Source organism: Larus michahellis, chromosome 6 (genome assembly GCF_964199755.1).
Source record: "Larus michahellis chromosome 6, bLarMic1.1, whole genome shotgun sequence".
Taxonomy (NCBI): domain Eukaryota; kingdom Metazoa; phylum Chordata; class Aves; order Charadriiformes; family Laridae; genus Larus; species Larus michahellis.
In genome coordinates this window covers 52,395,709-52,421,804 of record NC_133901.1, presented here as the reverse complement: position 1 = coordinate 52,421,804, position 26,096 = coordinate 52,395,709, and the positions used below count along the sequence as shown (strand labels likewise).

Genomic DNA, 26,096 nt, shown 5'->3' with positions numbered 1-26,096 from the left:
TAAACTTGCTAAGTCCACTTGACTGACCAAAACTCTCTTCTGTCCTCTGCTCTAGAGGAACTATATTCTTGTCTTCCAAGTGCTGTGTAGTATTACTGACTGCTGTGTGCTCAGCGCAGGAGTGCTGTGATCATCTTAAACATCTCTAGGTGCTTCTCAAAACTGTCATCTTGGAGCTACTATGACGACTTAATTTGTCTGGATGAAATTATAGTGAGAGAAGTACATTGTGCTGCATCTTGCTAAATTTCTTCTGCTGCCTTAATGATCTCTTGCATCCTGTAACAGGAAAGGCACTATGGGCTATTGATTCAAATAAGCCACGTCTTACTGGAAAAGCAGGACTTCCTTGAAGAACAAGAAAGAAAAAAAAAAAATGCATTTGCAAGAATTTTTAGTCACAGATCTGTAAAAATCATCAATGTGAAGGTGCATGCTTTACGCTGTTGAATCCAGCATGACACTTGGAGAGCTATTATATTGTTTTTAAGGTACAGAAGCACTCTGTGACCTTTTTCATTCACTTTTTGGACTTTGAGCTGTGAATGTGGGCTCAGACTGGCCGAGCTTGATGCAAACACTCAGGCATTTGTAAGGCTCTGTGGGTGTGTGTATGTGTTTGGTTTTGCTTGCCCATTGAACCAAATCATTCATTGAGCAGCCAGGCTGCAAATCCTTTTGAGAATTTCACCCCTTATTATTTTTATACTGAGATTTTTGTGTTTATGTGTAGCTATGTAGTATATTAACACTGTGCCTGGCATTATTCCTTTATTAAATTGGCTTTGTATGGAAACTGGTTAACTATTTAAGAATTTTTGTCTGAGTATCCTTTAACTCTTCTGTGGCAAGCAGACTATGTCTCTTGCTGTGCTGCTTATAGGCTTAGCCTCCAAAGTGGGAATTGCAAAGTCCTTTCCTGACAATTCAAACCTTGGCTTTTACTTAGCGTGTTTTTCAATGGATCATAAAGCATTTCTGGGAAAACATTGATGTCACACTTCCTACTTTTTAAAAAGTAGCAAAGAGACAATTTTTTGGCAGAACAGACAAACCTGTGGCAGAAGAACCCCTGAAGAGCTGCAGTGAAAATGCTTTCGTTTCTGCAGTCTGGAAGCAGGTAGGAATATCTCCCAGATATACTGGAGAATGCACCAGGTGATTGAGACGGTTGTAACATCCTTCTGAATTGTATCCCTGCAATGATGCTGTTGTGCGGAGAGCGTGGTATTTCCATGGCTGATTTCTATGCTAAAACAGACATTTGAGTACATGTCTGTGTAGGAGCAGGTGCCTGAATGTACTCTCACTCTGATTAGCTTTAGCAGGTAAACAGTATACTGAGAAGCACTAAGTAAATAGAAAAATCACTTGAAAAACTGCTTCACACCAATTGCCTCTCTTTTCTCCACGGGCGCACGCTTGAACACCACCCTGCTCCTGGTGTCTCCTTTTGGTTATTAGGAGAGTCGTTCTTGTGCTTGTCAAGACAACTTATCTGTTACTTGCATCACACCCTTCCTGGGCACAGTGCTTTGCAGTTGCTGTCGGTGCCCATGTGAACGCGCTCGCGCAGGGCTTTGCCTATTTCTTTACTCCTGTAAACGCCTTGGCATCTGGCAGTGGTGTGAATGCCTGAGGTGCTCCTTCTGCCCTTGCCCGCCTGCCTTCTCCTCATGGGCGATTGCCACCACTCCGGCCTCTCGCCAGCTTCAGGGCTTTCTTCTCTCCTGTGTGTTCCTGGCAGGAGCATCGCTAACCTCCCTTTCTGTGTGGTACCTGGAGAGCTGTCAAGAAGCACACAGAAAGCAGCCAGGCCTGGATTACCCCAGTGGAATTCGGGATTTAATTTGTTCGTCTCTTGCTGTCCTGCTAGACGGTGTTGGCCAAGTCCCTTGGGTGCCTGCGCTACCCTTCCTCCCATCTGTCAAAGAGGGCAAGCGCTGCTGAGTAATCTTGTAAAGGGCTGCAGGTCTGTGGATAAAAGCAGAGAGGCTGGAAACGTTTGCCGCTAGATCCTTTGCGATGACCGCCTTGCCAGCGTCCTGCTCTGCAGACGGTTCTGCTGAGCTGGCCCAAAGCTCTGCCGCAGAACCTGGTGGGCACGGGGTGCGTGGAGAGCGGAGGGGTCTTCCTCCCGCAGGTAGGCATCGCTTGATCTCTGTAGCAGTGAACATGCAAAATGCTATGACCTTCCCAAATTCTGCTCTCTTTGTGTTTGTGTGCAGGGTGGGAAGCTGGTCCTCTCAAGCCCCGCTGTTGGAAGCCAGAGCATGCTGCTTCCCAGCAAACCCCAGTGAAGAGGCAGAGAGGAGGCAGGAAGGGGGAGGGAGGGGACGAAATGGGAGGGAGCTGCTCTCGTTCCCGTAGTCCTAACAAAAAAAAAAGTCGGGTCATGCTGTTTGATTCTGCATTGTGTTTGTCTTGGAGTGTGTACAGTGTGTGTGTGTGAGGAACGGAGCAGATGGCTTCTGAGTGGAGCTGAATTACGAAAGGAAAACTGCGGGAAGTGGCTTCTGAAAGGAATTTGAAGGAGAGGAGGAGAAAACCCTTTATTTTAAAAATTCAGTAAACGTAATAAAAACTAACAGCAGTTGATAGAGTAGCAGAGTTTTATGTAGCAATGCTTCAGAGAATAAACTTTGGAAGTTTCAGGTTTTGCTGTTTGCTTGTAATCAGACTCACTTATATACAGTCTCTGTTTCGATTTTTGTCTGGTTATTGCTTTGGTGTCTCAAGACCGGAAACTTAGGAGTTAATTATTATGATCTGTAGCTGTTACATTAACCTGAATTCTTAAACCACCTGTCTGATATTAACACAATCTCTGTCTAGCTTTCACTAGCAGTGCACTTGAGCTAGCTGAGAGTCATTCTTTGAAAAATACGATCTTCTAAAAGAAGTGCCAGTGCTGTTCAATTACGTGATACCCAAGTATGTTTTGGTGGTGGTGTTTAGCAGGTCTGTTGATATTTCTGGTGTATGTTAATGTGCAACAGCTTTCTATTAAGGGATCTGAACTCACTATCTTAGAGTTTATATTTTTTTTTTCTTCCCTGTCAAAAGCATGCTTGCTTATTTGCAGGAGAAGTGTGTGTCAGCCATGATCCCACAGTGAGTTGTACGCGCGTATAAATATCTGTGTTGGTACAGAGCGCTTCTGAAATCATCACAGCTCCACAAAGACGTGGGTCAAGGTCCTACTCATACTTTGCAGTGATTTTCATCATCCAGTAGCTATACTCTTTTCTTTAAAGTGATGCTGTCAGGTTCCTGCAAGCTGATTTTTGAAGTTGTTTGTTTTTTAAAGGTAATGTCTCTAAATGAGAGACACCAGAAATACAGGGGTTTTTCTCCTGTAGAATGTTTTGCCTCATACATTGATGCATAATGAGTGACTTTGTTGGTTTGCTTTTTCAGACAGGTATGTTTCTTTACCTGGTGAAATACTTAAAGTAGGTTGGGTTTGGGCTTGTTTTGGGCTGCTTTTTTTTGTGAGAGAAGAACAAAGATTAACAATTCTGCCAGGGAGGCATGCCTTGGTGTGGGACCCTTGGAAAGTACTTGAACTTCAGAGTTTTTAAAACTGTGTCGAGCTTTCAAGTTGCTGATTTCCCTTTAAAACCTGCATCCTGGCAGTTTAAAGGTTTAACTTCTGATCCAGAAGTTATGTATAGGCTTAGAGTCGCACCCCTGAATTTAGGTAATTCTGCTTGGCCTTTATGCTGTTTATGAAGAATTTTTGATGGGGATAGGGGGAAGTTATTCTTTAGCAATCGCTCCTCCATGCTTTGCTGAAATCTAAGCTCTTAGGATTACAGCCTTCTGAGCCAATTGTCCTCACACCTAGAAACAAAATCCACCTTTGGGATCCATTCAGCTTCTCACGGTCCCAGAAGTGATGGTCTCTCATCTGCTACTAAACATGTAGCAGATATTGCTCCTGTTCTAGGAAGTTGCTTATGGAGATTTTCCGTGACAGCCACAAGCCAAAGCACGCTTTTATTACTGAGCAAGCCCGAATGTGTGTTCTGTGAGGTCAGTGGCTGAAATTCAGAATTTCATTTTCTAGGAGTCAAGAACTGAATTTTGGCATCCTCAAAGACAAAGGGAAGAATGGGATCACCTGTTTGTGGAGTTTTAAGTTTATTTACAACCCAATCCTCTCTTCTTGGAAATAAGTACTACTTTGATGTTGATGCAAATGACTAAAAGTGGCCTGTTTATAATTTTTTTTTTTTATATATATGCTTGAATGTAGATTGCATCTCATTCCTTGTGGACCTGACAATAGGTGGCTGTGTGAATCAGGGAGAGGATTGTTGTCAAGTCTGCAGCATTTGGCTTCACCCCTGCGCTAAGTGCACACTAGGTGCTCCCACCACGTTCTTTAAGGTGCAGCATCTGTGGTGATCCTGGAGGCAAGAGTCTGGGACCATGTCACCAAATGTGTTGCATGCACACGACACATCTGTCATTGTAACTGTAAGTGTGCATGTTTAGCACGGATACATACTTGGATTCTATGAGCATGGACACAGTTTTGGGTATAGTTTTAGCATTAGAACATTTTCAGTAATAAGTTTGTATCTTATGCTTAGGTTTTTCAGGGACCTTATAGTACAGAAATGGTATGTATGTCTACAGTTTTTGTGTAACCTACTTGAGTCTATATCAAAGCTAGATTTGCAGACACAGATTTCCAATGTGCCTTACTGCCTTGAAGGATAATTGCATTTCTTACACTGAAGTACTTCGAACTTGGAAAAACACTACTCTGGATCTCACAGACATAGAAGTATTTACGTCTATTTATCTCTAAAAAGTCAATCAGATTTTTTTTCTAACTCTCAAGTCAAATTAATTCTCTGTGTTAACTGGATCTAATGTGTGGTTGGGTTCGTTTAGTTAAGTATATCCTACTTAATATCTCAATGAACCTGTGGGGGGTTTGCCACATTTCTATTTTTAAACTACACCCTAAATTGCTTTAGGTGTGAAAAATTACTTGCTGCTTGATGTTCTTGAATTAGCTTATAAGCAGACACTTGTAGTTGTTACCTGCTTGACTCACACGCTTCCAATATGAGATGAAACCTTTGAGATCTACAATATCTTCATATAAAAGCCCAAAGACTTTTGCCTTTGCTTTCACCTTCAAGTCCATTCTTCAAGGAAAAAAGAAAATGAGGTGAAAAAAAAGAAGTGTATATGTTCTGTTCCTTATTTAATGTCTCTTTAGCACATTGTTTGTACCAAATGCTTTTCCTGTAGATAATATGCTGTAACATTGGAGAGCGTATCGTCCAATCTACAGACCATAGGAATCGAGAGTTGTGTTTTGATTGTGATTCTGTTGTGGTTTTGTAACCACATTCTTGTTGGAAACAAGCACAGAGATCTTGTCAATGGGGAGGAAATATCAGAACCCTGTGTTTCTTACTAGTCTTTCAATTAATTGATTCTTCTGATTGCAGGTTTAATTTTTCCTGCAGAGGTTATATTCTAGGTTTATACATTACTAGCAGCTGTCTTCATGCAGGATTGTCTGTGCAAGATATCCGCAGCATTAATAGACATTTTGATCTCTTCACTAAGGAAATGGGTTTATGTGGCACGTCGGCTAATTTCAGTCATCGTTACTATATTTATGTAGGGTTGTATGTAACAGTACTGTGTTTAGCTTTCATCCCAAACTTTTTGTACAAGCTTTGGTATGCTCAGGAAGTGAGGCAACAGTACATAATGACATAATTAAATACCATCACCCACTCATACACACTTAATTAATCCAAGAGATTGTCTGCCAGTCCAGGATGCACTGAATTCCTTTCCTAACCTAGAGGTTAAGATTGCCAGTAGGAACTTGGAGTGAAGAAGCACGTGATGCCTCCCTGCAAGCCGGGATTATCCCGTCACTGCGTAAGGCAATACTTCCAGCACCCTTGATGTGGATGTTGAGTGGGAGCCCCTCCTGGGAGTCCCTGCCTTCCCCCGACACCGGCGCCCAGCCCTCTGTGTGTCGCTCAGCATCTTCCAGCTCTGCCTCCTGCTCAGGTGCTTCACCTACTTCATGCCTTAGTTCCTTTGTCTACACGGTGGTATCAGGAGGATTGTTCACATTAGCTAATATGTGTAACGGGCTTGAGATTCGCAGAGGAAGATGCAAATGGCGGTGGGTGACATTAGTAGATAGGAAACTTGCAGAACAGATGAGGTGGAAGAAATTCTTGAGATGCTCTTCTTAGTTCAGGTGCACTTTTTAATGTATAGTCTCCCAGTTGCAGTGGTGAACTAGTAGATGTTGAGGGCTGAGTTGTGAATGCTGCACAGCAGTGACGGTACATCAAAAGAGAGGTGACCTCAACCAGCAAGGCCAGGCTGGGAGCCACTACTACGCCAGGTGTAGCAGGCTTGAGTGTACAGGAAACTGAGAACCCGGAATAAGTATCAGAAACAGCCCAGCACACCTGAAATCATGGCTCCTGAGGATGCAAATTAGTTGGCTGTAATTCCTATAAGCATGGTTAAAGTGGAACCTGATTCATGAGGCTGGCGAAGAAATGAGGGCGGAAAGGAGAGAGTGGGTGCGGTAGAAGCATGTACGTTGATCGTCAGGCGTGGACTTTTTTCCTTAGTCATGGAAATCTTTTGCAACAAAGTAGTTGATCTTTCTTCTGATAGCGGACCTTTATATTAGCCATTTAATTAATTGATTCGTTTCTGTTGAGCTGTCAAAAATGGACATTAAAAGCTTGCCCATGTAATACTGCAAATTTCTGCAGAGGCAGGTTATTCTTTGAATGAGGATTTTCTGATCCTTTCTTCTGTACTTTTGTCACTAGAAAAACAATAAATGACTCGTTTCAGAGGTGGCTACCAAGTTTGATCTTTTGTGAAGCATCTCCCATGCTAGATTTGTGCTTCCCTGTGTGGAGCATACTAACCTTTATCTAAGGGAGAAAAAGATGCCTGGTAGAAACAAGAGGGAGATCTCTGCCTGTCTTCTAGCATTTGGGGAGTGGTTGTATAGAACAGAAAGTTGTAGTTCCCGTAGTTGAGTACTGCCTTCCCAGGGCGGATTCAAGCAGGCCTGCCTGTAAGTCCTCCGAGGCTCTACGGGAATAGATGTCACACAAAAGAGAAGTTGTGTCATGTCACCTCTGCAGTGTATGTTCATGCCAGGGTTTTACCACACAGCCCATGGAACTTTTTTTTTTTAGCTTTTATTTCCTCTTCCTAGACTATATTTTAAATCCCACAACCACTTGTTGATTAGAATTATGGATTGGCATCAAATTCCTAAGAGAAGTATGAGATTGTCCTTTTCCTAGGAATTAGAGAGAGGAGCTTAAAAAAACAAAACAAAACAAAAAACCACCAGTGTAAAAGTCGTAGGGGCCGCTTTCGTGTTTTTTGAATACCCACTAATTAATTGATTTTTACTTTTCCTTTAAAGTGGTCATGGAACAGCCTTTTAACACGCATTGGTAGCTTTTCCTGAATGGAAAGTTTCAGAACAGGAAATGTTTTAGTCATCTCTGACTGGATGCACAAACCCCACATCAGTTGTAAAGTTTTTTTCTGGCGATCATCTGCCTGCCTATTTCTAGTAACTGTGCCCAAGCAGTGGCTGCCAGAGGAGGTGGTTTCTGGGCTGTTCAGTTTGAAACATCACCATACATTTCCCTCAGTAAGTGGTTTACGTGATATTTTTTGGCTTCAGTTTTTATGCATAACAACAGTGAAAACATCTGACTGATCCCAGAGAATAGGAAAGAGTTGTTTTTTGGGGGTTGTTTTTTTTTTCCCCCCGCAGTCCTCTTTAGTAATGTTTACTGTAATGCAGATGGCTGAAAGCACATTATTTGGGTAAAGATTGCAAGGCAGGCTCATATGCAACCAAGTGAAACATTCACTAATTTTTGTGTCTTAATTTCTCTGAGCTGGTTAATGTAACAGCAGTTAAACAGCTTCATTCCGCATGAAATGCTGCAGTGTGACTTTCCCCCCTGGCTGCCGACAAGCATCAGGTACTCCAGAGACACTGGAGTTACTGAAACATCCACAGGCAGAAATATGGAAGTGACCCCTAAATCGGATGTTTCTGTTTTCAGGCACCAAGGGTGGGACGTTAGGGAAAAGGGAAGCACAGCTACTGCGTATCTATAAACTTTAAGCTATTTTAAGTTAAGCACTTAAAAGGGAAGCACTAGGGTACATAACAGAAATTAGGGCCACTGGGTACTGCCAGTGTTAATTTGTGCTTTAAACTAATGTAAGATACGCTCTCCCCTTACAGCTGGGAATAGAACCAAACTGGTTCTCTTCTGTGATTAATAAGAAAACCTTGACTATTGGGCTTCTATTGCTTCAAAGCAACAATCTGTATCATCCCACAATGATGAAGGTCATGTGGAAGAGGGAAAGGCATGTTGGAGTACAGATTAAATTTTAAAAAAAAAAAATCCAAGCAGCTGTTTCGTATGTAATTTTTTAATATGCAGAGCAGAACATAGCTATCTAAAATATATATTCATGTATTTCTAGGCCCTGGGTAACAAAAGGGCTGACTGTCCTGGTTTCTAACCGAAGTCAGCAGCATAAAAGCAGCACCTCCAACCCCCAGACCCTTTCCCATCAGTCTGGTTGAGAACAGATTGTTTTATTTTAATGACTCCTTTGAAGTTTGTGACACTAAAGGCCAGCAGGGATGGCCGCATCTGACTTGTAATGACCTGTGTTACAGGGATAACTCGATGCAACGTACATTGAACCCGTAACTCATGGTATGTGGAAGAGGCACTTTAACCTCCAGCCTTGACTTGAAGACGAAGGGTGAATCTTCTATCTTACTCAGTAGTTTGTTTCCATGCCAACCACCATCACAGTCTACAGGCACCACACCTGACTTATTTATTTTTTAATTCTGAGTTTTTCTGGCTTCAGATCCCAGCTGCTGGTTGTTGGTGACTTTTTCTCCATTAATTGCAACAGGCTCTTAATTGTGTTTTTGGACCTACGAGTGTGTTACAAATGAGTTAGGTCATCCTCTTTTTACATAAACTTACAGATAAAATTCTTGAATCTCTCCCAGTAGGGTGTTTACTACAGCCTTGAAAATGTCTGGGGAGGAGTGAGGGGTGGAAAGAGATCCTTTTCAGCCCCTTCTCCTATTTGAAAGGAAAGATTGGGACACTGGAGGTGCAAGCGTCTTAATTACGAGGCAAGCTGTGCTGCTTTTAGGGTTTTGTTGTTGTAGCAGTTGTTGTCCTCTCTCAGTTGTCCAGCACCGACCTTGGCAGTACTGGACTTCAGAGGGAAAACTGATCTCTACTTGCTATAATGCAGGGGTGAAGGGCATCAGTCTTGTGCTTAAACTCCATTCAGGTTCTCATCTCCAGTTGTCACTTCACTGCAACTTCCTAAATCCTTTGCTGTACTCCTGCTTTATAGACTGAAGCCCGTGTAACTTGCAGTAACAGCCTGTGTCGCTTTAATTTGGTGAAAATACAACACAGTTTGAGTATAGGGTTTCTTTCGCCCAAATCAATTTCAGATGCTCAGTGTCTGTGAAGTGGCTGTAAGCCTCATCATTTTTATCACCCTGCTAAGCTTTGCGTCACCTGTAAATGTAACTGGCAGCGACTTTCCTATGGTGTTTTTCTGGGTTTTTTTTGTTTGTTTTTTTTTTTAAATACATTTCCAGATGAATATTGAAAATATTGACTAATGCCTGGCTTAGCACTGATCTTGTGGAACAGCAGGAACATTTTATTTGATTCTCTGTGGACAAGGCCAACTTCAGATCTGTCAGGAGTTGCATCTTTACCATTTAACATGTTTTCTATCAGTATCGCTGCTCCCATTTTTAGGTGGAAAAATCTGGGAAAAGAAATAAAAGCGAATGCTCCACCATATCAGACATAGCAAAGGTGGGAGTTTTGATGAGCTAAAACAGACTACTAAGAAAATGTTAATAGACGATAAGCTGGCAAAAAAAAACCCAGATGGGGCGAGCGTGTCTGCAGCAAGACAGCGCTTTTTCTGAGGGACATTTCTTCTGTCTGAAGGACATTTCTTCTGCAAGAGTCAGTGGGGAGAATTTCGGGAGTGGGTAACGCACCCAGGTATTAGGGCCTTCTTTTTACACTGTTTGTTCTGTGTGTTTTGAAGCCTGAATAAATAATGCCGTTTTGAAAGATGTTTTCTAATGGTTACTAGAATGAACTGAATGAAGTCTAGGAGCTTGCAGTTTCCATGGGAAACTGGGCCTTTCCCATGAACGCAGCAAGGGAGAGAGAGACAGAACCTGTGTGGCTGGGCTGCGTTGTCCCCCTCAGAGCTTTGGTTCCCGCTGTATCGTGTCCATGCCACGCTGTTTTGTTCTGTTTTTTTTCCCCTTATCATCTATAAACCTCTGTTTCCTTTTGAATGTAGATACAGCAGAGAGCACTGCTGTTGCTCCTTAGGTTTATGAGCGTTTTGAACTCCCCCCAGCCCACCCAGGCTCACGCTGTGTAGAACTGGTGGCAGCTGCTTATCTCCTGAAAGCGTTCCCAGTTTTAGCCTCTGCCCGGCCCTGCTGCTCTGCCTCCGAACTGCCAGGAATCCTCCCGCTGGCCCCAGGGGAGATCGGGAATATGTACTGAATGTGCTAGGCATCATCTCTAGATCCAAATGTTTGCTTTCAGGAGTTCTGATATCTAAGTGTTTTGGCAACTTACTTGGTTTCAGTTTAACCTTTGCGCCACAAGCCCACCTGTACCATGGCTCGCAGGAGGTAATCATTGCCAGACCCCTGCTGTTCCTTAAACACTTCTCTTTAGCTTCTCCCTACCTTTGGTGCTACAGCTGCTTATTTAAAAGAACTATTTTTAAAGTGCCGTTCCCTAGTACCTCACCCAGCAAAAAACCCAGATGTGTTTCCTCCAGCCTCCTCTGAAATGCACTCTCGCTGTTTATCCTCTTCCAGCAAATCTCCACCGCGGTCTCTCTGCTCACACGTCCCCCACCGGCAATTCAGCCCCAGGCTCTGGTGCCCCCACGCTGTCTGTCGTTAAAGATGATGTGGGGGTAACCAACTGGAACACAAGTAGAAGATCGTTGAAGTCCTTTAAGATTGACTTCTCTCTGTCCACCTGTAGCAGACCTTGCTGAGACGCACACACAAGTCACAGTGGATTTACAGAGTGAAGGAAGGCAGACAAGGTCAACCCATTGTTACGGCCCCTGCCATTTTTCAGTTCAGTCATTAAGACAAATAACTGCGAAGTCTGAGCTTTTGGTTTATAACCAGAATTTTTTTGGGGTGTTTAATGCAGAGCCCTGACCCCCATGTCTGTGGCATCCTTTCTGATGAATTCTTCTTGTGCAGTATTTAGGTGGGTTGCAGCTGTTGCGAGCTTTGAATCCAATTTTTTTCTTTTTTTTTTTTTTCTTTTTGAGGAACTTCTGAGGAAGCTCTTACAGTTCCTCTTTATAACAAAGTTCTGTTTTTCACGTTTTTTTCTTAGGTTTCTCAAATGTTTGTGAAAGTGTCTTAACTAGTTCCTGAATGCATAGTTTTGTTGGGGAGAACTTGTGTGCAATCCACTCCTCTGAAGTCGGCTATATTTTCTGAGGCCAAAAAAGCAGAACAAAAAGCTAAAACTGTAGATGTAAGGGGAAATAAAACCCTTTAGGAAGCTCAACATGCCCCTTAGTTGCTTGGCCTTTTCACTCATGTTCAATCACCCAATTTTCTCTGTTGTGAAGTGCTTTTTGTGGATTTGATTTGTTGTTTGGTGTTTTTTTTCTTTTCCTTCAATCAATCTTTTAATGCTTTTTTGGAAAAAAATTTCAGGCCATAGTGTTATAGCCCACTCTTGCTTTGTAGGTGCATTAGTGACACCCCCAGTTCTTGGGTAAGCAGTGTTACATTGCTTTGCAGCATTGTGAATTTACCATTGCGGTGACAAGCATTTGAATTAGGCACAGGCAGCAGCCACAAGCCAGCTCCTACCCACAGGTACTGCTCTCTTTGTGCCTGCTGCTTGAAGTGCGGGATGTTATGTGGCGTTGGTTAACACTTAGTAGACAGTTTGGATACTGGTGCTAATTTCGTTAAAAATAGATATAAAATCCTCACTTCTTTTTTCCACCGTGGAATTTGCATAGGCTCGGAGAAACATCTGCTGGATCAAAGTCTCTTAGCTCCTTCAATGTGTTCCGGATTGCTGAAACTCCCTCCAGCCTTGTTTGGAAAAAGTCCGGTGTAACATTGGATCTGCGCAGCCTGCAGGGCTTCACAAGCCAGAGAGGAGCAGTGCAGCGCTTGCACAGGCGTGATTATGCGAATTCACAGACAGGAAACACGGCTTGGCATTTAACATCTCCTTACCCTGCCTGTTCCCCATGACGCTGGTGCCATCCACATTGGTTCTTCCTCTCTTCCACCCTCCTTCGGGGCTAGGCCTGGGAAATGTCCACCAACTCTCTCTAGCCACTACCGACCGAGATGGTCGCAAGTGAGACGCTGGGGCGCACAGAAACTTGGGAGAGAATATAACAAGGTAAAAACGTGAGATAAATTGTCACCGGATCGTGACCACCCTTTCCTAAGCTGTGGCCAGGGAGGACCACAAGTGCTCGTCCCACTGGGGGTGTATCTGCCGCTTGAGACATGCTGCAGAGAAATGACTCACTTTGCAATCGTTATTTTGCTGATCGGGGGATAACTAATCTTTTTGTACTGCAGGTTTCCGTTCAGAATAGTTGGGGTGTTTTTTTTTCACCCAGACATCAAAGAAGTTCTGATTGGCAGCTCGGAAATTTGCGTAAGGTCTGAAAGGAGGATTTATAGGCAACGAGCAGATGGTGTACTAGAGAATTTCCCCAGGAGGCTGCAGTTATTTAAAAATGGGAGAAACTAAATAGACTGTACAAAATTTGACTGTAAAATTAACTGGCCAGCCAGTAGCTAAATACTTAACCAAAATGATTCAGCTTGGCTCCCAGCACAAGCATGTAATGAAGTGATGTGTCTGCGAGCTGACGCTGCACACATTATTTCAAGTTTCACCTAGTAAGTGCGCCTGAATGAAAGATGATTTTGCTAAGCACAGCTCTTGCTGCCGTGAGGCCTCTCCTGCATCTTTTCCTTGCACAGCGGCAACGCGATTGTTCAGGCGTGCAGGAGAATGCTACGAAATGCGGTTCATTTTAAATGGAATATAAAGCTGTTCAGCCAAACTCCTTTAATTTTTGAGCTGCTCTTTTTAGCCTCGTAAATATCAGAATTAACATATTGGTTAAATTCCAATATTTGGTTAAATAATCAAATACTTAATATTTTACAATAAAACACAAGTTTTTTGGGGGGGATGCAGTACTCAAGAATATGTTAACCAGAAGTAGTCAAATATCACATCACTTAAAAAAAAAATCTGTGAACTCATGTCACTTTGGAGTTGTATACCACATGGCTTTAGACTTTCAATATCCATGTTTCCCATGTTTTTTTTTCTGAACCTGTGATACATAGGAATTGGGGGATTTGTTTATGGGTAGGGGTTTTTTAAATGGACAATCAGATTTTTAGTGCAAATGTCAGATGCCAAGGTTTTAAGGAACACAAACTTCGTGTGCTACGTTAAATGAAGGGATGGACTCAGAAACCAATTGAGTTCATTATTCTTTAAAAAAGTTAGGAAAACACTTTTTTTTTTTTTTTAAATCCCTTTGAAGGACCCTTTTTAGAAGGCAGAGATAGTCTTTAATTCTCTTATGTTTTAAACCAAATACCCAACGGAGAGAACTGCCTGAAATAATAAACAGCATTTAATTACTCTCATGCTCATCTGTTTGTGTTCTGGTTTGCTTCTCCCAGAAACTTACTCCTAACACCTGGTGTCATGGGAGCAGTCCTGTGGGCCACGTGCAGGCATAGTTCTGCCGAGAGTCAGCTGCCGTAATGCTGCTGCACAATGTAATCGAACCAGATTTCTCTTCTAGCTTGCTGGGTTTGCATCATTCTTCGTAATAGCAGTAATACACCTATTGAATTTAGAAACCAACCTTCATAACCTCTGACCTAACCTCCTGAAGTACTAAGAGGAGAGGGTAAATATCCAAAGGGCTATGTGAAATTCTTAACTGAGCCTAGATAGATGCTTCCTTGTAAACAGAGCCTTACAAATGCGTGTTTATGGCAGATTTCCCCCTCCCCTCTAGCAACTCATTTCTATTAGCCTCAGAGTTAGAGCCTCTGGGGGCAGGGAGGGGGGGGGAATCTCAGAATTCAATTCTAGCTTCCAGATATTAAAGAAAACATCTGGAGAGTGAATTCATGACAGTGTGGTTGCCCAGGTTAAGCTAAGGCAGAAATTTCGTTTGCGAAGTGCTTGTTCCCGTATGAACCAAAACCAGGCACTGCTCTGAGGCGGTGCAAGAGTCTGCAGGGCTGATGCCAAGCGGGAAGAGTGTTCTGTTGTTTAACCAAAGCTCATCTGGTATGAAAATACTGAGAGATGAGTTTTGAACCCTGCCATCAATAGAGCTGATCTTGCAGCTTATTATTTACTATTTGCTGGGGTTTCTGAAGTCAGTTGGATAGAAATGAACGTAACATACCCTGTTTCAAAACTATTAAGTGCGTTGCACTCTAAACGACTAATTTCAAATGTTTAACCTGCTACTGTTTGTTTATAGTGTAGAAGAGTAGAGTTTGTAGTGCAGAGCGTGCCATATGATGATGTCTCCTCTAACAAGGTGTAGTCCGTTTGGCTTCCTTTGCAGAAACAGAAGATATCTATAAAATAGTCCTCCTGCATCTGTCCCGTTCAGCCCGATTACTTACCTTGTAGTTCAGAGCATACAAAGCTGGGTTTATGCAGAGCCCCTCCCTCCCACTTTGAGCAGCCCTGCTAATTCTCTGGAAGCTTCTCGATTCCCATTTTTAAATCCGTGATGGAGGAGCTGGAGGAAGACATCAAGGCCTTAAATGTTAAGAACCTTTGCCTCCTTGGGGCTTATCCATAGGATACAGATAAGTGAAGTATTTCCACAGCCTTTTTTATGGACCTGATAATGTTTGCGTGGATTTGATTTTTGTATTGGACTTTTCCTTTTTAAAAAGGAGTATTTGGTCTGTGGGGAGGGAGAAAGACTGAGTTATGCAGAGTGCTCAGGGTACGGGACCAGCTGTGGTGGATGAGACAAAAGGTCCATCTAGCTCAGGGTGTTGTCCTTGACCATGAGAGAGAGAGAATATGAGAAACAAAGAATGTACAGAGTGGTCCTAGCTGCAAGATTCATACCGTGTAATTTTGTAGTAAAACTGAATTTTCAATGGGGTGCAGTCATATGAAAACCTCGGTTTAAAAGTGGATGTGGCAGGGAACTGATGGAGGTAAGAAGATGATAATTAGTCTGAAAAATGTGCAGTTGAAGGGGAAGGGAGATCCCCTCCCTCTGCCTTGTGGTGTGTACAGCATTCCCAGCGTCAGAGGGTGTCCCAGGGAAAGCATGAAAATAACTGCAACTGTCTGGATAATGTCATCTGGAGACTCCTAAGGTTAGCTTTGATCCTTGCAGGAGGATCACCCGTAGCAGAGGTGAAAGAGGAGTCCTGCGAAAGTAATAACCAGTCACGACTGAGCACTAAGTGAGTCTAATGTGTTGAATGTCCATCCTCTTCTCTTTGGTGTCCCTCTCAGCTGTCGACACCTCTCATCTCTCATTTTATGTGCGAGTCACCTGAGGTGGGAATAGAAAGCAGGGACTGAGTTTTGATGTGACCTGAGAAATCTGACCTCCGCGAAGCCTAGAGAGTTATGTTATGCTCAAAGTGAAGAGCCACGGTTCAGGATTTAGGAAGCTGCACGCGCTCTCTCACTGTGAATTATCCATTAAAGCCATGTTTCCTTTACAGGAAACTAAGGGCTTGTGAGAGCCTCGTCAATTGTGTTTGGAGGGTTTGTCATTTGGATTGCAGCAGGTAACTGATAAAGAGATGCCAAATAATTTGTTGTGTATCTAACAACGAAATCAAAGCAAACAATTCTGAGAAATGGAACAGACTCCACAAGTGGCGTGTATTGACATTTGCCTATTGCAGTTATTGCACTTGCAAATAAAGTACTTGCAAATTAGCCCTGTCTTCCTCTTTGGAAGAGTATGTTAAAGTAAGTGATTTTTGTTGTTAGCTTGCAAAGTTGTACTGACATAGCGGAATTTATTGCTCAAGAGAAGAAGCAAGAATCACATGAATTTATCCCCCATATTCTTCCACCCACTAAGTTCTCCCTCCTAAGCAATCTCTTTTCTCTGTAAACAGTCAACTGAAATTGCCAGCTACAGCAAGCGGCTTTTTTTCCACCTTCTTTGTGCTGTATTATTTTCTGGTCTGTCACATTCGTTCTCTGTCTTCAGTGTTCATCTTTATACAGTTTCTCTTGCATCACAGCCCTTAGGAATAAGAAAAATTAATTACTAAGCAACTGCATTTACTAGTATTGTGTAGTCCAGAGACATGGCTCTGTGCTTATCATGCTTTTTTTTGACTTCTGGTTGCATAGATTTTTATATTAAAAAATAAAAAAAATCACCAGATGTATTGGTTTGACTAATGAGTAGATGAAAGAAAATGGATCTGGGAGGGACATCCTCCTTGCTCTTTGGACATCGGGAGAATTTTTATGTTTCATAGCACAAAAATTGCCAGGGATTGTTTTTGGGAAGGGGGGGAGAAGTGGACATCAGCTGCTGCAAGGAATGAAGCGTGTTTGTAGGAGCTCTCATGCATTATTCATCACAAGCTCTTTTCACTGGGATCAGCTGGAGGAAGTAGTTAGTCTAGTTTGAGCTACCCTAGTATTATATTTAGGGGGCTTAAACAAGCCCAGGCAAGTACAGCACCAACTCTTTCTCTTCATCTGCAGGCAAATGTAGGGCAGTCAGCAGCTCTGCTTGCACAGCTACTGTCTCTTTATTCTGGATAACAGGAGTCATGCAACCAGGGGAAACTACACTGAGGATACACACATGCATTCGTGCTGGAAAATGAAGCTTCAGGTAGGAGAATGCCTTGTCAGCAGAGTATCTTGGCTTACAGTTCATTGCAGGGATGCTGTTAAGCCCTGCAAAATAAATATGTATGTCCGGGCAGCCTGTCAGGAGAGGCTGCTGTAGGGGCTCCTCGTTAGAGTGCTGCCTGAACCATCCCTTTTCGTGGGATACTTTATTCAGTTCTAATTGTGAAGCTGCTGCCTTTTTTTTATTATTATTATTTTTTCTTAAGCACCTTTCCTTCATTCACATTGACATCCTTCTGAAGGTGCTGGGAATTAAAAGCAGAGAGAGAACTTGCTGGGTTTTGGAAATTTTTTTGGTTGTTTTTATTTAAACTGGCTTTTAAATTGTATTGGTATTAGCACTTTTATTTGGGGGGAGGTAACCATAAGAGATCTGTTAAAACACAGCTGGGTGTGATAAGCCTTAAGCTCCAATTGTGTCCTTTCAGAGTGCGTGCATTTGAATGGCTGCAGTATTTACTACTTTTGTTTTAATTTTCTGAATAAGGATGCCTGTAAATTGGGGCTTCTGTTCTCAAAAGCTTGTCTGTATTTTCGAATGTTATCACTCGTTCTAAAAGAAATCTGTATTCCTTCTCTGTACAAGCTTTGTATGTTTAGATCATCAGGGCTCGAGCAACACTATTAGTTCAGTTTTAGACAAAGAAGGGGATTTTGCAAAACCTTATGGAACAATAACAAAGGGTCTTTGTTCCGTTCTGCAGGCATTATTTGCTCTGTAATGTGTGGAGTTGTGCATGTGTGAGAAAGGGGGGAATACAAACCCCTAATCTCATTTGGCAAAAATGTTCAAATGTTATTTGCTTTGTCTGTCTTTTAAGTCTGTCGCTGCTTCTGGCTCTGAACTGCCGGGGGGGGGGGGGGGAGTGGGGGTGGGTGGTGGGGGGGTGATGTCCCGCCTGCCCTCCCTGGCTGGGGGGTCTGTGTCGGTTTTGGGGGGGATTTTATTTATTTACATATTTAGGTGGGCTGCTAAAACCCCCAAACTTGAAAGCGCAAAAATCAAGAGTCCTCGCTAGACAACTAGGACGAAGCGGTGCTTTGCTGTACAGACAAATTGTTTTCTTTTAAAAATGGTAGCTTTAAGTCCAATCCAGGGTTTAGTAAATAAGCATTACTGGTGGAAGCAGAAATTGTCAGCTTTACATGAAATCCGCCAGGAGGAGATTAATGATCACGTGCTTTTGGTGAAGCTTAAATGTACGCTGCCTGCCCCACTATGTTGCCTTCCAAGATGACTTGATCACCTAAATCGAACTTGCATGTACCCAAGAATATGATACTTAGTGACATTTCTTTTTTCCTTTTGTTAACAATTGGGAGTGACAATATTTTGTCACACACACTATCAGCCCGTGGCTTTGGGGATGGGGGTAGTGGGGGACACATCAGTACTCTTGGGAGTCCTGAATAAGTTGAAATATTGCCTTTTTAAAAATGCAAAAAGCTCCTTTTGACTTCATGTGTTAAAGTTCTTGAAATTTATATGCTGTGCATACAGCGAGAATTATAATCTACTACTTGAATTTTGCAGATGCTTCAATATTTGTTTTGAGATAGAGAGATGACAGTCTAATACTCTTTTACAGCAGATTGTATGACCTTTCCATGCATAAGATCCTTGTTTCATGGAAGCTTGATAGCAGGATTCTTTATGTGATTTTATTAGACTTGTGAGGTCCCATGCGTTCAGTTACTTGATTGAAGTCAGTGGAATTAAGAGATGGATTTGGGATTTAGTGACTTAAACTGTAAGATTTTAATTTATTTATTTTTAACATCAAGTGTATTTTACTGCTTCACTACTCAGTTACACCTGGAGTCCAGAGTTGTGTTTGCTAGTCATCAGGGTATAGGGAAGGAAGGGTTATTTCTGCGCTTGCATGTTTAATGTGTTAAGCTGATGTGTTGATAGTTTAAGTTTTCTAAAAGCATCTCTGTGTTCTCTTTTTCAACTGTCCACATTCACATTTTGTCTGTACTCAGCCCCCCTGCCACCCACTCAGCTGATAATTATTTTTTTCTTATAATCAAGTAAGATTTAATACTATAGCACAAACCAGCAATTACAGCCTTATTGGCACAGAGAGGACTCAAGCATGTTCACCTCCGGCTTAAACCAGTTTGGGCCCAGATAAGGACCTCATCTTTGATGTGCCATCTGAAAGTGCTCAGACTTATGCCCGTGCTTCAGAAATTCCTCAAAATCCTTGTCCAGCTGAAGCATGAGGGACCTGGATGGACTATGCCACTGTAGAACATAAAAGCTCACTCCTGGGGTGAGGAGTTTTATTCCGGTGTTTACGATTTTTTAAAATTCAGGCATTATTAATAATAATAAAAAAATAAGGAACATTCACGTGTCTGCAAAATGTTTGGGATCAAAATATCTATGAAAGTTCCTAAAGATTTGCTCTATCAGCTAAGAGCGAGGAAAATACTTGGACTGAACAGAGCACTTCAGGCACTACTTACAGATCCAGAAAGGTAAGAGTCTGCACTGAACAAAAAAGCCCCAGCTAACGAATAAGGGGGAAAAAGGGCAGAAATCCAATTTTTGGTTATTTTTCTGTAGATCACTGTGAAGAGCTGGAATCAGACCAGAACAGGAAACGTGATACTCTGTGTTCAGACTGAGGCAGGGAACAGGACTGAGACTTATTTGATGAAACTCCTTACCAGTTTTATCTCCTGTCTCAGTGCCTCTTTTTAATAGAATATGAAGGTTCCTAACAGTAGAGTCAGAAATACAAATATTTGTATTTACTGAAATATTCAGTATTTGGCACCAGCGAGAAACGACACAAACTGAAATGAAAGAGTATGCTGATGTTGATATTAAAGTGAATGGAAGAGGAGTTATTATCTAGTTCTGTGATAAAAAGGCAGCATCCCATTGTAACAACATTTAAATGAAATGGTTGCAGCTGTGACATCCTTGGGAAAAGTAGTAAAAAACCAGGGAAGGCTAAGCATGGTGGCCTCTTTGTAGGACCAGTTGAGCAGTGGAGAAAGTTTAGGGTTTTTTTTTATTTCTCAGCTGACAAGGAATTTTAAAAGCAAGTCTGTGGTGAGAACAGATGTGAGTTTGGGTTTGTTTTGTTTGATTTCTTTTTTCAATTTAAAAAATACCTGAAGAATAAATGTGGATTGAAAGTCAAGTTTTTCAGTACTGCAAAATGAACATATTTTCAGCTCAGGGCCTTCTGCCCCTAGGCTGTCTCCCAGTACGCTTGATGGTGGGCAGGTTCTGGTGCTGTGGTGGGGCTGCAAGCAAACTGCTTGTGATGACAAATGATGTAACACTGATTTGGAGCAGATATTGCCATGCGTTCATGATGTCAGTGTCGTAGCCTGCCCTGTGCCATCCACCCTTCTCTCAGTGTCAGCCAGCTTCCTTATGGTTTTGCCACTGTCCTGTCCCCCAGAGCGGGGTGTCCCTCTGCCCCCCTCCTTTGCCAGTAGCGGGGAGGGACAGTGGCTGGGGCTGTGGGGGAAACAACAGTGGCACAGCAGGAAGGAGGCTCCTCTGCACCTCCTTGAGGAAGTGTGGCATGTCAGGCTGGAGATCTCTGCTCCTCGGTCTGGTGGAGGAGGGCAAAGGGGTGCCCTCATCTCCTCCTTCTTCACCCTCAACACCGGGATGGACTTGGCCAGTTTCATCATGGGCATGTCTTGGCCACTGGTGACAAGCGAGGGTTGGTAAGAGGAGTGATGGAGTCTGTTTTCCCCCAACCATACCTCCCTAAACCTCTGCATCTCATTGTCCAAAAGGCAGAGGATGCGCTGATACCTGAGCAGGAAGGACTGAAACCGTGTTGTCCATCCTTTCTTTCCTCCTGGGAATGACTGCAGGGCCGGCCGAAATGCAAAGCTTCCAGTAGGGAAGTGACCCTGTCTAAGATCTGGTGGAGACAGAGGGATATCAGGCAACCATGTGCACCTCTGTGGAGTGACTGCAAGTCAAGTAAGTCAGGACTTGACTGCTGGTACAGGCAAACCGGATGCAAAAACTGTGCGGAAATGTGCCAACCCACACACCACCTCTCTCTGAGCAAGTCTCAGGCGCTGGGGCTCAGCGAGGTGCTGTCTTGGCCGTTCAGCTCTGGTTTGACCTTGTTTATTTGTGCACTTATATTAAAGTAACGGCAAATGAACAGCCTGGAGGTAGTGTTTTGGTGGTTTGGAAGGTTTTGTGTACAATAAATGGTAGTGTGTCACTGCAGTTATGCTTTGGAGTTCCCCAGTTGTATATTTGCCTTTCAGTGATGTTTTGAGAACAATCTGAAGTGAGATGACTGTAGACACGTACAACATCCGAGCTTAAAGCTAACAGAAAGATATTTCAACACAGTTTGTAAACGTTGGCATACAGAGGCTTATATGACCTTGGGCTCAGGTACAAAATCATGACTACGGATAGGCCAGTTAGACCTCTCCCAGTCAGACCACCTGTGTGTTGAACTCTGCAGAGAGCTGTAGAGAGCGCTCTGCCGTTGTGCCTCTCCCGTGCTTCTGGAGGAGCTTGTGTGAAGCTAGTGAAGGCTGGCAGCTTGAAAGCACTCCACTGAGAAAATGGAGGTCAGGAAGGAACTGACAGCAACTATTGCAGTCTGGGATTTGGAGAATCCATTTGTTTTGTCATTTGGTTTTTTTTGTCATCTTGCAGAGGGGAGCACAGTCTGCTTTATAGGGTCATCCTAGGGTACCTTCATCTGACTGGTTTGCTGCACTATAGGTATTCGAGGTGCTGGTGGTGTTTTTCTTTCACCTGCCCCCTTCCTGTCATGCATTGTTGTTTTTCTGATTTGTCTATTTTTACTAAGGTCTAAATTCAGTCTCTGCAGAGAATCATCTCCTAAATGGGAGCATGAAATAATGTTTTCTTGAACCCTTCAGCACCAAATGCGTATCTCATGAACGATGATTGTTCCAGAGAATTGACTCAAAGACTTAAACAGCGCTTTACACTCACGATAACAGGAATGCTTAAGTTGTCAACATCATCATCATAGCTAGAATTGAGAACCTGAGAATCGGTTGGACCAGAGCACTTTGTGGCAGCATGCAACAGGAGACGCTTGGGGACTAGTATCAAAACAGGCATGTAATTATGTCATATGTCTAAAAGTAGCATATCATTAAGCATAAAATGATGCCTCCCCAGAAAGCTCTCCCAGCCTTCACTGATTTATAGCTCAAGGACTCTTCTGTATTTGTATGTAATTGTTCTCAATAGATTCCTGTTCCGCTAATTTCTCCAATAGCTTTTTCTGAACCCAAATATAACTTTGAGCATCCAAAACCACCTGAGGCAAAGAGTCCCACCATTAACTATGGATTGTGCAAAAAAAATACTCTGGTTTTTGTTCTGAACTGCACATTTCATTGGATGCTCCCTGTTTCTTTCACTGGAGAGACAGGAGATTGTTTCCTAGTTATTTTCTCTGTGACCATCGTGATCCTGTTATCTCTTCTCCATGTTGAAGAGCCTCAGTCTATTTAGTCATTTTTTGTATGGAAACCATTCATACATTTATTCAGTCACCCTCACCCCCTTACCCTTTTTTGTATACTTTTCAGTCTTAGTAACTCTTGTTTGATTTCTGTGGGATGAGAACTGCACGCAGTATTTAAAATAGCATTTCTGGGTTTGTAGAAGACAACGGTGGTTTCCTGGTTTGTTTTCTGTCCTTTCCTTAATAATTACAGACACTTGGCAGGTTTTTGGTCCACTACCAAGCGCTGAGCTGATGTTTCTGTAAAATTACTTTTATAATCTGAAGATTGCATTCCTAAGTACCTGGACCCCAGGTTGAATATGTAAAATTCAAATTGTCACTTGACATTTATCCAGCCTGTGTGCCATTAAAACTTCCTTTGGAAAAAAAAACCTTAAGTTTTCACTTGGATATTTTTTTTTTTTTTTGCCTTTATATCCCAGACTAATAGCTTTTCTCGGACCTGGTTCAAAGATGAGTTTAAGTAATAACAGTGTTGAAGTTTTCTTGTTTATTCTCACATGCTGAAGACGGAAGAATTCAAAGGAAAATGAGCATAGCCAGAATGGCAGTTCTTAAAAAAAACTTCTTTATATGTAGTAAATATTTTTTTTTAAAACTCCATTTGAAATTTACTTCCTCTTTGAAATGTCTTTAGTAAAAGTTCTGATCCTCAGTTACAAAATGTTTGGTGTCTGATTTGGAATATGAATTCAATCAATTACTAATACTGCTTGACTTTTTTGTTTGTTTGGTTTTTTCATATGGGGTTGCAAATAGAAGTACAGGCTTGGTCTGTCAAGTGGCTGTGAAATTAATATAGCAAGGCTTCAGTTAAAGTCGCTTTTGAGAACAGGTACTTTCACTCTTCAAGCATGATTTTTTGGTGGCAGCATGTGACAGTGGCACTGGAGACCCCTCGTTTTAAGTCCTGTTTTACTAGGTATTAGGTATTGTAGATATGTAAGAAAAGTCCACCTTTCATCTCTCAAAACTTTCAGTCTAAAAATGTCAGCATGCATGGCAAGAAAAAGTTTATTCCTAAGGAACTGAAGTATAAATTGAAGTGCCTTGCCCAAGGGGCACACAAAAACAACACTGAAACCATAAACACGTATTTGCCTGACTCAAAAATGGGTGATGTATCCTTGACCACCTCCTTCACTAGAACTGGCGTTGGGCCATTCCCTTCTGAGGCCTAAATTCCCTTTCAGCAGAGGTTCTCAGAGTGCCTGGAAATGCAGGGAAAGGCCTTGTCTCCAGGTTTGCCCATTTTGCTCTTGTTTAAGCTTCCTGTTAAATGTGTGATTACTGTAATTCTCAAAGCTTTGATGTGTTGATTTCTGAATGCTGTCAGTGGATTTTAACTGCACCTGTTAAAGGCAGCTTGGCCCTAACTAGCATTGGTGATTCTGATTACCATAATTTGTAGTCTCTTCATGAAAATTACTCAACTTTACTGCTGTCTGGCCCCACTTTTCTTCTTTCAAGAGATAAATTTCTCCCCATGACTTTCAGTAAGGGTGTCTGGTAGTAACTTTTTAGAAGATGCTAAAGGTTTTGCAATAAGAGTGGTTTGATAGAGAAAGAATTGCGTCTCTGTCATATGCATCATGATAGCTACCAAGCCATACCTTCTGTATTTCTTAATAACGTTTCACATGCCACATGGACTCCTTCACTCTGAGCCACGTCAAAGGACTACAGATGTTTCAGAAGAGCAGGAGTCCTGTCAGCTACAACAGAAATGAGTCCGCCTCAATGGGGAAACCCTGCCACCGCATGACAACGTTAGAAGAGCTTTTGGAGAAGGGCACAAACAGGCAATTATCAATAGACAGTTCAGTCAGAGCGACAGAGCAGAGCTAAACTTTGTTAAGGTACTATTAGATTGAGTTGCTGAGAAAAACGAGACGCACGCATACAAAAAAAGGAAAAAGAGAAACCTTTCCTGTCTAGATCTTTAACAATCATAAATCTGTAAAGAACAGAGAGAATTTCAGATTATGCTGTTCTTCCCACCTCCTCTCCTTTTTGATGTCTTTTTGTGGCTTGCTCTCCTTCCCTTTCATGTCTCTTCTTGATGTGTTTTTGACATCGGGTTTAATTTTTGTTAAACATCAATTCTGAGTATGTTGTTTTCACCCAAAGATTCTTTCCACTTGTTGCTAAAGCTATGCCTTTCTTTCTTATGGTTGCATTTGCTAAAAATACTCTTTTGTAATGTGCCTTGGAATCCATACATTTCTTTGTTAGTAATATCCCTTTCTCATCTGACTGATACACGTGGATGAAACCGAGAAAGACCATGATTAGGGACTTTCCTGGCACAATTTTATTACCTTGACTTCAAGGTAATAAAATAACTAGTGTTGCTACATGTATTTGCTTAGTGGTTGTTACAGGTGTGTGGGAACCTTACATGGCTTAGATCGAGATGATCAAGAACAACCAAGCAATCAATGCTTTTGCCAGTCTTCTTAGAAACTAGGATTTAATGAGTCATATAGGCCTTCAGAGAGCTACTTTTCTTCAGCCAATGTTGTAAAGTTCCTCTACCTCCCTCAGGAGCAAAATCTGTGAGGCTCGTGTCACCTTTTACTCTCACCGAAGTGATTTAGCTTCTCACAAGAGCAGTTAGTTCCACGATGGGTTTGAAGGAGGTAGCAGTTTTCTCTCCTAGTGTGGCTTCACAGGCTCTGCAAAGTCTGCTTGGGAGTTGCCCTTCTTGAAATGAGTTAAATACCGTTCCCTGAACTTTGTCTCCTGCTTGGTAGTGAATAATTTTTCATTCATTTGAATTAATTAAATTAATGTGCTTTCTTTATGAGGCTAGCCATGAGGAAATCAGAAGAGCCCAACTCAAGCCTTTCATCATACAGCTGGACGGAGCATATCCACAGATGCTGTTTCTTCCAAGTGCTCTGATTTTGTTGATATCTGCAGACACCAGAAGGATACTGTAAAGCTGTCCTAAAGTGCCCAAAGATATAGGATGTGCTCCAAAGAGCTTAATGTCTCAGGGAAGGTGAGGTAATGTAGAAGAGAGGGTGGTTTTTTCCATTTCTTCAGTTAAGCAGTTCAGGGCTGAAAGACTAGACAGAATATTCCCCCCCCCACCACGCTTTGTCTCATCCCTTGTTTCTCCCTTTTGCCTTGTGGCAAAGGACAGAATGACTTCAACCTATCGGCTAGGTGATAAGCTCAGACAGCCCTGCCTCTGTGAACCTGAATTTCAGTGCCAGTAAAGAAAAAAGAACCAACTAAACAAAAAACCCAGATCCCTACTACCCAGCCAAAAAAAAAAAGAAAAAAAGTATGCTGTTGCTTCTTCCTGAGATGTAACACTTTCAAAAGCAAAATTTAAACAGTGGTACTGAAATAATGAGATGATTATGTTAAAAGAAAGGGTAATTTTGTGATCTATGGATTCAGCATGGAAGCACCATACCCATGCATCTTTCATGCATATAACTGAAAGAAAGTTATGAAGATAAAAGTTCCTTTTGGTTTTTTTTAA

At 42.2% G+C, this 26,096-nt stretch overlaps 1 protein-coding gene across 8 annotated transcripts in view; it reads left to right on the top strand.

Annotated features, from left to right (window-relative positions):
• The window catches only part of MARCHF8 (membrane associated ring-CH-type finger 8), a 116,799-nt gene that overhangs the window by 47,743 nt on the left and 42,960 nt on the right, over positions 1–26,096 (top strand). Inside the window, exon 1 of one of the 8 annotated variants that reach the window (XM_074590057.1) lies at positions 16,904–17,055. The exons of the other annotated variants lie outside the window; for them this stretch is intronic. Within the exon in view, the coding sequence (XP_074446158.1) occupies positions 17,026–17,055 (30 nt within the window). The 5' untranslated portion in view covers positions 16,904–17,025. Of the gene's footprint in view, positions 1–16,903; positions 17,056–26,096 lie in introns of those variants that run through there. 8 annotated transcript variants of the gene reach the window in all.